General features: G+C 40.7%; 1 pseudogene and 1 gene segment (V, D, J or C); one reads left to right on the forward strand and one right to left on the reverse strand.

The window, feature by feature from the left end:
- Nucleotides 1-1,246: 1,246 nt before the first annotated feature.
- Nucleotides 1,247-2,407, reverse strand: LOC116084135 (annotated as a pseudogene).
- Nucleotides 2,408-10,513: 8,106 nt separating this feature from the next.
- On the forward strand, nt 10,514-11,085 carry LOC116084136. The segment is given in 2 exon segments: nt 10,514-10,565; nt 10,712-11,085. Coding segments are annotated over 2 exon segments (426 nt in total).
- Nucleotides 11,086-11,554: the final 469 nt, after the last annotated feature.

The raw sequence follows: 11,554 nt of genomic DNA on the forward strand, positions 1-11,554 counted from the left end.
TTAATATTTTGTACCTAAGTATATGCTTCAATTTAGCTGTGTCATTATATGGCAAGTGTCTTGATTTATATGGAAACTTTGGCTTTAATAAAGTTTTTAAAAAAAAAATAAAAAAAAAAAGACCAGCCTAGTCCGTGGTGATATGATAGAATGCATGGGATTATTTCAATCTTCTTGTATCTGTTGAGGCCTGTTTTGTGACCAATTATATGCCTAGTTTTGGAGGAGGTACCATGAGGTGCTGAGAAAAAGGTATATTCTTTTGTTTTAGGGTAACATGTTGTATAGATATCTGTTAAATCCATTTGGTTCATAACTTCTGTTAGTCTCACTGTCTCTCTGTTTAGTTTCTGTTTCCATGATCTGTCCATTGCTGCCAGTAGGGTGTTGAAGTCTCCCACTATTATTATTTGAGGTCCAATGTGTGCTTTGAGCTTTAGTAAAGTTTCTTTTATGAATTTAGGTAACCTTGCATTTGGAGCATAGATGTTCGGAATTAAGAGTTCGTCTTGATATATTTTTTCTTTGATGAGTATGAAGTGTCCTTCCTTACTTTTTTTCCCCCCACAAATATGCTATTTTTTATTACTCAGTTCTAATTATCTAAAACACACATTGCAAACATACATATCTATTCTCTCCACATGTTATTGCCCATTCATCATTGTTTTGGAAATGGGGAGAATAGATTCCCCTTAAATTGCAAGTCTGTAGGTGTTTCTTTATAGTTAGCCTTAGCAAAATTCATACAAAATAGTAATTAACAATGATCTTCTTTACTTGTTAACTCACAAGGAAACATCTTCAAAACTGCATTTTGTTAAAGTCTCTGTACTAAAATGTAGAAAAACTGAACTACACAAATATTGAAAAGTTAAAATTTCCTTAATTTTTTATTCCTGGTACCACTACCACAATTTACAGGGCAATATACCTGATGTAACGAAAAGAAAAACACAAAGTTACAGCAGATAAAAGACCTCAGGAATGTACATCTAATTGACACTACATTGCATTAATCAATAGCTGCACTTTTTGCAAACTGTGGTTATGACAGTCCTGAACAAGAAGGGATCCCTGTTTAATCTGCAGTAACTTTTCTGACTATGGATCAGTGTTCCTTCTGTGGCAGATTTTTACAGTTCCTCTAATGCATTTGGGATGACTGTCTCAAAGTAACCTGCAGCTTTCCTGACAACTCCGCGTGCTGTCTCCTGCTAAGAACTGTAGTCATTTCTATTTTATTTTAAAACCTTCTGCTACCGTATCCACCACTTCCACCTCCAGATCCATAGCCACTACCACAGGGACTGCCTGAGCTTCTTCCACCAAAACTGCCCCCCTTCATGGGTCCATAATTTGATTGTTGCTGTCCACTATAATTTCCAAAGTCATTATAGTTCCCACCACCACCATAGTTACCTCTACCAAAATTTCCTCCTTCACTCTAACCATCATATCCTCCTCCTCCACCACCATATCCACCACCTTGGTTTCCATATCCTGGCCCACCACCTCCATAACCTCCTCTACTACTGTAACCAGGACCACCACCATAGTTGCACCTCCAAATTCATTATATCCACCATCACCACCTCCATAACTACCTCTGCTGCTACCACCTCCACCACCATAGCCTCCTCTCCCACCAAAGTTTCCTCTATGAGTGAAGTTTCCTCCACCACCTCCAAAGCTTCCTCTATAACCTCCCATAAAGTCACCAGACCCACCTCCATGACCTCTTTGTGATCCAGTAGACTGTAGACTGCATCTCTTGTTTAGAAAGGGCCTTTTTCACTTCACAATTATGCCCATTAATAGTGTGGTATTTCTGAACAACAATTTTATCAGCTGTGTCATGATCATCAAAAGCTACAAAAGCAAATCCTCTCTTTTTCCCACTCTGCCTGTCTTCCATAACTTCTATGGTTTCAATCCTGCCATACTTTTCAAAGTAGTCTCTCAGATTATATTCTTCCATATCCTCTTTAATACCACCAACAAAAATTTCCTTCACCGTTAAATGGGCACTAGGCTTTACAGAACCCTCTCTAGAAACAGCTCTCTTTGGTTCCACCACACGCCCATCAACCTTGTGTGGCTGAGCTCACTTTGCAGCATCCACCTCTTCAGCACAAGAGTAGGTCACAAAACCAAAGCCTCTGGAACGTTTTGTTTGGGGATCTCTCATTACCATACAGTCTGTTAGTGTGACCCATTTCTCAAAATGTTCTCTTAAGCTATCATCTGTGGTTTCAAAGCTCAGACCACCAATAAACAGCTTCCTCAGCTACTCTGGTTCCTTTGGATCATGACCCTCCCCACACACACACACCCCAAGGTGGTAGTGGCAATGGCAATGGCTGGAGTCAGGCTGCGGGCAACCCAGCTACAGTTTTACCTCCATTTTGAGACTGGGCTCCTTCCTTACATTTTGATAACCTTTGGTTGGAAGTAGAATTTATTTGGTCTTAGCATGTCTATTTCAGCTTCTTTCTTGGGATCTTTTGCTTGGAAAATTGTTTTCCAGCCTTTCACTGTGAGGTAGTGTCTTCTGTGTCACAGGTGTGTTTCTTGTACACAGAAAAATGCTGGGTCCTGTTTATGTATCTAGTCTGTTAGCCTATGTCTTTTTATTGGGGAATTGAGTCCATTGATATTAAGAGATATTAAGGAATAGTGATGTTGCTTCCTGTTAGTTTTATTGTTAGAGGTAGAATTATGTTTGTGTGGCTATCTCCTTTTGGGTTTGTTGAATGATTACTTTCTTGCTTTTTCTAGGGTGTAGTTTCCCTCCTTGTGTTGGAGTTTTCCATCTATTATCCATTGTAGGGTTGGATTTGTGTAGAAATGTTGTATAAATTTGTTTTTGTCATGGAATATCTTGGTTTTTCCATCTATGTTAATTGAGATTTTTGCTTCATCGAGTAGCCTGGGCTGGCATTTGTGTTCTCTTAGAGTTTGTATGATATCTTCCCAGGATCTTCTAGCTTTTATAGTCTCTGGTGAGAAGTCTGCTGTAATTCTGATAGGTCTTCCTTTTTATGTTACTTGACCTTTTTCCCTTACTGCCTTTAATATTCTTTCTTTGTTTAGTACATTTGGTGTTTTGACTATTATGTAGTAGGAGGAATTTCTTTTCTGGTCCAGTCTTTTTGGAGTTCTTAGGTTTTTTGTAGGACATCTCTTTCTTCAGATTAGGTTAGATCACCATGGACTAAGTCTGGTCTACTATAATTTTGTTGAAGATATTTACTAGCCCTTCAAGTTGGGAGTCTTTACTCTCTTCTATACCTATTATCCTTAGGTTTGGTCTCCTCATTGCATTCTGGATTTCCTGGATGTTTTGGGTTAGGAGCTTTTTTGCATTTTGCATTTTCTTTTACTGTTGTGTCAATGTTTTCTATGGTATCTTCTGTGCCTGAGATTCTCTCTTCTATCTCTTGTATTTTGTTGGTGATGTTTGCATCTATGACTCCTGATCTCTTTGCTAGTTTTTCTACCTCCAGGGTTTTTCCCCTTTGTGATTTCTTTATTATTTCTATTTCCATTTTTATATCCTGGATGGTTTTGTTCAATTCTTTTACCTGCTTGTGTTTTCCTATAATTCTTTACATGATTTTTGTGTTTTCTTTTTAAGGGCTTCTAGCTGTTTACTTGTGTTCTCTTGTATTTTTTGAGGGAGTTATTTATGTCCTTCTTAAAGTCCTCTGTCATCATCAGGAGACGTGATTTTAAACCAGAGTCTTGCTTTTCTGGTGTGTTGGGGGTATCTATGACTTGCTCTGGTGGAAGAACTGGGTTCTCATGATGCCAAGTAGCCTTGGTTTCTGTTGTTTACATTCTTGCCCTTGTCTCTCACCATCTTGTAATATGTGGTGTTAGCTGATCTTGCTGTCTCTGACTGTGTGGTGTCCCTCCTATAATCATGTGTGTCAGCAGTTCTGGGAGACTACCTCTCTCCATGTCAGATTTGGGTATGGAAAGCTGTGATAGAGGGTCAGCTCTGAGGCACAGATGGAAACAAGAAGGATCCTGTCTCCAGTTGTTCCTTGGTTCCTGTCTCCTGATAGCTCTGGGCAGGTCTCTATTGGGTCAGAAATTTGAGCAGAAGTGTTGGTCCCACCTGTGCTTTCAGGTGTGTCAGCACTCCTGGGAGACCAGTTCTCCCCCAGCGGGATTTGGGTATAGAGAGCTGTGGCACAGGGTCAGCTTTGAGTACAGATGAAAGCTGGCAGGATTGTGCTCCAGGCATATACTTCTTTAGGTTAGGAATTTCTTCTTGTTCTTCTTCTTGTTCTTGTTCTTGTTCTTGTTCTTGTTCTTGTTCTTCTTCTTCTTCTTCTTCTTCTTCTTCTTCTTCTTCTTCTTCTTCTTCTTCTTCTTCTTCTTCTTCTTCTTCTTTGGTGAAAATATTTTCTAGGACTTTGAACTGGGGTATTCTCTTTTTTCTATTCCTATTATGCTTAGATTTAACCTTTCCATAGTGTCCCAGATTTCTGGAATGTCAATTCAACATTTTCTCAACCAATGGATCTATTATTTTCATTGCATCTTCAATGCCTAAGATTCTCTCTTCCATGTCTTTTATTCTGTTGGTGATGCTTGAATCTGTGGTTCCTGTTTGCCTTCCTAGATTTTTATTTTCAGAATCCCTTAGTTTGTGCGTGTACTTTTAAAATTACTTCTATTTTTCTTGGTTTTCTTTAAGGGATTCATTAATTTCCTCCTTAAGGACCTCAATCATCATCATAAAGTTTGGTTTTAGGTCATTTTCTTCTTTTGCTTCTGTTGTGTTGGACTAATCACTGCTTGCTGCAATAGGATAGCTGGGTTCTGGTGGTAACTTAGCTCCTTGACTGTTGTTTCTTGTGTTCTTATCTTGGCCTCTAGATATCTGGGTTTGGAGTAATTAAAGGTCTATGTACTGTTGCCTGAGTTTGGTTTTTATTGGATGGGTATTTTGTTTCTTGGTTTCTGTTTCCTCTCTGATCTTCTGGTCTGTAGAGCTTGGGATTCTCCCAGTCTGTGTCTTCTATGGTAGAGCAGGAAGTCTCCTCTGAAGTTGGGGGCTGATATATATCAGTTAGGATGGTGGGGGACTGATGGTAGGGTGGGCAGCACTGAGAGAGTTGGGTAGTTTGGTGGGCTGGCAGCTTATCTCTACTTCTCCCCATCTACTTGGTCTGTGGTAGAGTGTGGAGTCTATGCCCCTCTTGGGGGTGTGTGTGGGACTGAGGAGAGGGTGGAAGGATACTGAGATAGTGAGATAGTGGGGAAATTTTTTTGGGGGGGGGAGGGACAGCTTACCTGGATTTCTCTGAGTCTGTGATGTCTGTATTAGAGGGAGGTGTGAACTGAGATTTATAACTGTTTTGTGTGTTTTTGTTACAAGGGCATTGAATCAGGGGTTTTTGCATATGCTGGCCAATGCTTGTTAAATCTTGAGTGTCAGTCTTTGAAGGGTTAGATCATGTCTTTTGTCTTGATCTTCATTTATATTGAAGGCTTTCTCTAAGCTTCTGGAGATCCTTAGCTTGCTCAGTTGTGAGTAAGAGGTTATTTGCAGGACCATGAACAATTTATGATGGGCTGAATTATTGAAGAAAATGTTTCTAGCAGCCTTCAACTGCCTATAAGTCCTCAGGTAGGGGTAGGGCCCCACAAATCCCTTCCCTTTCATGGCTGATGGCGTCTTTATTCACAGATCAGAAATAACATGGGGACAAGGTCACATGGCATCACTTGGGACTTGTCTCTGGGCAACCAGGTCTTGGGGGCCTGCACTTAGCATTACAATACACAGCAACAGGCTAAACCTCAACAGGTATGTATTGTGGCTTTAGCAGTAGCTGGAGTTTTTTCATTTTTCTCTTAATTTTTATTTATTTTTGTACACTTCATATTCCATTCCCCACCCCCTCCATCTACTCTCCAACTGTTCCACATCCCATACCTCCTCCCCACCCCAACCCATCTCCACATTCACACTACATTCTTATACCTAGGGAAATGACAATTCAACAGGAAGTAACAAAACGAGATTTTCAATGCCTCTAACCCTAATTCTCAGGCCTGTCTAACTTCTGTTCTTCTTTTTGTATCCAAACTTTTTAAAAATTCTGAAAATGTTAGAGAGCTCAAGCTTCCTGTGTAAGAAGATTTAAGCTTAGAGCACAAGGGTATATGCAACTCCTACTGCCCAGGAAGTAGAAGCAGAGGCTGCCTGACAAATGTCACATAATATGGATTATACATTAACTAAAACCCTATTCCCTACCCAGAGAAAGAGTGGCCCTTGTTGCATGCCATGTCATGTATGCTTTGTATCTCCACCTCTGTCAAGTAGTAACAGGCCATACATTAACTTAGAGAAGATTTTGAAGAAGTTCAGAATATTTTAGTATCTTCTATTTTCTGATTTGCTTTGATTTTTGTGGTTGCTCTGGTTACTATTGTATACATCAATAGATATAGTGACTGTCTTGAATATCTAGAACTTTGTGAGTAATGGAATGTTAAGCAATGCAAGCTCACTACTCCATTCCTTCCATTGTAGAATATTGCCATCTTTTTATTTAGATATTTTTTTGCTCATAACAAATTACTTTTTGCTTCAACTGGGCATATTCTGAAAAATTCAGAAAATAAAAGCAGTTATTATTATTGTTTTTCTAAGTAAAATATACTTTTAGTGTATAGCCTCAGGTTATGAGGAATTAAGTCAGGCTGTACAGGGCAATAGCCCTTAGCCATAAAGAAATGTTTGACCGCACCTTGACCATTTCATTCCACCTGCAGAAAACAATATTTCCTGGCATCAAAGACAACCCACTCTGCCTCCAATCAAACCACAAAAATTAGCTGTAACTTCCTGGTAGCTATGTATGCATGTATGTTTGTATGTATGTATGTATGTATGTATGTATATATGTATGTATGTATACCTGTCCCCCAGATCCTCTAAATGCATTCAACCTTGATCCCTCGGAAAGGTTGAGGCCCCTGAGGGTTCCAATAAAGCAGTCTCAGCCTATTGAGATGGCATCTGTCTGTTTCTCTGCCTCCCTTTTTCTATAGTATCACTTCTAAGAATCTAACATATTCCCAGTTTCTGTTATTAGAAACAACAGGAAAAAATATACAGAAAACTTCAGAACCAAGTAGAAAACTTGTAAACAGTGATAGAAGAGTTCCAGCTGAAGAACCATGACCCAGCGTACATTTCAGAGAGGACTCCTTGTTTGTTTATTTATTTATTTATTGTTATAATATTTAAAAAAATTATTTATTTATTTTATTAGATATTTTCTTTATTTACATGTCATATGATTTCTCCTTTCCCAGTTTCCCCTCCAAAAAACAAACAAACAAACAAACAAAAACAACAAGAACAAACCCCTGTTGCCTTCCCCCTCCCCATGCTTGCCACCCCACCCTCTCCCACTTATTGGCCCTGGCATTCCCCTACACTGGGGTACAGAACCTTCACAGGACCAAGGGCCTCTCCTCCCATTTATGATCGACTTTGCAATCCTCTACTATACACATGCTGCCAGAACAATCAGTCCCACCATGTATAGTCCTTGGTTGGTGGTTGAGTCCCCGGGAGCTCTGAGGGTGCTAGTTAGTTCATATTGTTGTTTGTCCTAAGGGGCTGCAAACCCTTCAGCTCCTTTGATCCTTTCTCTAACTCCTTCATTGGGGAACCTGCACTCAGTTCAATGGATGGCTGTGAGCTTCTACATCTGTATTAGTCAGGTACTGTCAAAGCCTCTCAGGAGACAGTTATATCACGCTGGCTTGTCCTTCCTTCAGTCTCTGCACCATAGTTAGTCTTTGCAGCTCCTTCTGTGGTTATTTTGTTCCCCATTTTAAGAAGGAATTAAATGAGGACTCCTTGTTTTTAAGAATCCCCAGCCTCATGTTTAGCCTCCTATCTGTGAACCAATCCACCAAAAGGACATTGAAGTAACAATTTTGAAACCTCAGTATAAAAATAGGAGTATAGTCTTAGGTTTGGATTCTGAATTGGTAGAGAACCAGCCATCAGTAGGGGGATCTGTGCAATAGACCTTCACAGACTATTGTTTAAGGACAAGCCACCTGTTTTCACACACACACACACACACACACACACACACACACACACACACTTCTTGGAAGAAGTATTGTCTATCAATCCTTGGCCTAATATTTTATGTCATCTTTGTAATAAAAGTAAGCACATGTCCATAATCTCAGTGTATTAATGACTTCCCTATTATTGTGATAAAATACTAAGAGCAAGGTAACTTATAGAAGAAAGAGCCTCTGCCGGGCGGTGGTGGCTCACGCCTTTAATCCCAGCACTTGGGAGGCAGAGGCATGTGGATTTCTGAGTTCGAGGCCAGCCTGGTCTACAGAGTGAGTTCCAGGACGGCCAGGGCTACACAGAGAAACCCTGTCTTGAAAAACCAAAAGAAAAAAAAAAAAGAAAAGAAGAAAGAGCCTCTTTGGAGCTTAGAGATCAGAGGGTCAGAGCCCATGCTGGCAGTGTGTTGGTACCAGGCTGTAGGCAGTTGAAACAGCAACAAGGGCTGAGAGTTCACATCTTGAACCACACACAGGCAGCAGAGGGCAAACTGGGGATGTTACATGACTTTTTGTGAGAGGGCAAGACTGCAGAGATTCCTACACCTTGAATTCTTGCTGAGGTCATTTCAGGTTTAACTAGAATTTGATTTCCTTGATGGAGAATCCTGTGGAAAATTACCTAGGGGCCCAAGATCAAAATGCCCTAGTTGACTTATCTGTTAAATTACCTGATTGCACATACCCCCTTCAGCTAACTACTCTGTTTCTGTAAAACTGCTTACTTTTGACAAGCCCTCTTGCAACTGCTGAGCCAGATGCCAGGACATGGTTTCTGCTTTCACAAATCCTGTGCTCTAGACACTCTACGCATACGTAGGATCTGAACACCTGTGAATAGTCCCATATGGCTGGAATAAAGACTTTGAATTGGCTATAAACTGTGTCCCATCTTTTGTGGGATCCCCATAATATTTTGAAGTCCCAAAACCTGCCCATAGGGACATAATTCCTCCAGAAAAGTTACTCCCTTTAAGTCTCTCAAATAGCCACCAACAAGGGATCAAGCATTTAAATGCTCAAGACTATTCAGAGATGTTTTGTTCAAACAATTTCAAAATCATGTTAGATTTCTTATCACATTCTAAAGGCTAACTTTCTGGTTGGAGGGAACTATTGTTATTAACACTTGTAACTGTATTTATGTTCTATTGCTGTGATAAATACCATGACCAAAAGCTAGTCATGAGAGGAAAAAGTTTATTTCAGTTCAACTTCAAGGGCACATGTAGTCCATCATTGTTGGAACTCATGTCAGGAACTCAAGAAAGGACCGTGGAAGCAGGAACTGATTCAGAGCCTATGTAGGAGTTCTGCTTACTGGCTTTTTCCTCATAGCTTGCTTAATGTGTGTGTGTGTGTGTGTGTGTGTGTGTGTGTGTGTGTGTGTGTGTGTGTGTATTTTTAAGCAACCCATGACTACCTGCCAAGAGGTGACCCCACCCACAGTGAACTGGGGTCTCCTACATCAAGACAATGCCCCAAGATTTTTGGACATGCCAGTCTGACAGGTATTTTCTCAGTCGAAGTTTTATCTCCTCAAATGACCGTGGCTTGTGTTTTATGTTGACAAAAAACTAACTAGCACAGTAACTTAGCCACTTTTATAAAACAAACAAGCAAACAAACAAAAAACAAAACAAAACAAAACAGTCCACGACACTGCCTATTTCCTGGGGTTGGGAAAACACCAGACATTGAGAGAGCAAAGCCTGCAGTATCATATGGATGACATCCTTTGTGAGTCTCTGTCCCTTTGTCCAATATTTGTGCTTATGTTCTTTACACAGGTGGTGTTTTCCTCTGTGAGAGCTGAATAAGGATGATCTGTTACCCAGCTTTGCTATTGTTGCGATCTAAGAGTAGAAGGATGAGGAAGAAGACTTTTAATTTCATTTGCTTAGCAGACTAAATGATACCAGTTCCCTGATCTCAAACAGGCTAATCCTGTTCAGTAAGCATGGGAAACTCCCGGCTTTCCAGAAAGATCTAGGCAGTGTGCAGAGAACATGCAACGCAATTCTGTATCTTTTCACTGTGTTTGCTCTCTTGTACACGATGCCAATTTTGATATTGGACACACTTGGAACTTACTTCATTGACTTAACTATTTAGTGTGTCTGAATGTCCTGGAGGTACAAGATCAAAGAGGACTGGAGCAGCTGGTTCAGCTGGAAGGAGCTGTCCACAAGGGGGCAGAGCATCTTCTCTCCTGCAAACTCACAGAGGGATTTTTTTGGTTGCCTGTTTTAAGAGCAGCCTGCAATCAGTCAGCAACCTTTTGTGCAGACAGCTGAAGAAGCCTGAGTGCTGTGGAGGAGAGAGGAGGTGAGCTGATCACAGAAGCCTCTTGTCAGGCTGAAGGTCTGGAGGGAGAGCAATGAAGACAGTGGCTGGATCTTTGTTCCTGTACGTGTGGCTGCAGCTGAACTGTGAGTGAGAGCTTTGGGGAACACGGCTTTTGTCAGTGTTCATTATCAGTCTGTGGAGCAGACTGGCCTTCTCCAGATTGCCTGAAATCACTGAAGCAAAGTCTGGAGAATGGCAGCCTGATGGTCTTCTGTTTCCTTCTGCACAGGTGTGAGCAGAGGAGAGCAGGTGGAGCAGCGCCCTTCTCACCTGAGTGTCCGGGAGGGAGACAGCACCTTTATCATCTGCACCTACACAGACAGTGCCACTGCCTACTTCTTCTGGTACAAGCAAGAGCCGGGGGCAGATCTCCAGCTGCTTATGAGTGTTATTTCAAATGTGGACAGAAAAGAAGAAAAAGGACGCACTGTCCTACTGAATAAGACAGACAAACATCTCTCTCTGAACATCACAGCTGCCAGCCTTGGGGACTCAGCCACATACTTCTGCGCAGCCAGTGCACAGTGCTCCCCAGGCACCTGCTGCCTGCACACAAATCCTGAGTGGGGATGGGAGGGAGCAACTTTAAAAAAAAATGTTTGAAATATATTCTTCTGCTTTGTAGTTTTAGTATATGAACATTCTAAAATACCTTGAAAGTTAGCAATTGAACCTGAGAACATTTTGAAGGAAACTTTTTACTGAGAATGATTTCTTTTATGAAATATAAACTTATTATTTTATATGTATGAGCATTTTGCCTGCAAATGTCACTTGTGTGCCTAATACTGTCTGAGGCCAGAATAGGACATAGGATTCCTTGGAACTGGAGTGACAGATGGTTGTAAAATGCCATGTGGGCTCTGAGAATTAGACCTGGGTCTTCTGGAAGAGCAGCCAATGCTCTTAAACCTTAGTCATCTTTTATTCTTTAATGATATTTCTGTTAAGTATCCATTTTAATCTATTTTGAAGGCCAGATGACTAAAGTACAATAAATGAGAAACTACTGTGTATCACACGACAATGACAGCTGTATAAAGCCCAGGATAGCTAAATTTGTGGCTATCTT

This window comes from Mastomys coucha, unplaced genomic scaffold, assembly GCF_008632895.1.
Source record: "Mastomys coucha isolate ucsf_1 unplaced genomic scaffold, UCSF_Mcou_1 pScaffold9, whole genome shotgun sequence".
Lineage (NCBI taxonomy): Eukaryota > Metazoa > Chordata > Mammalia > Rodentia > Muridae > Mastomys > Mastomys coucha.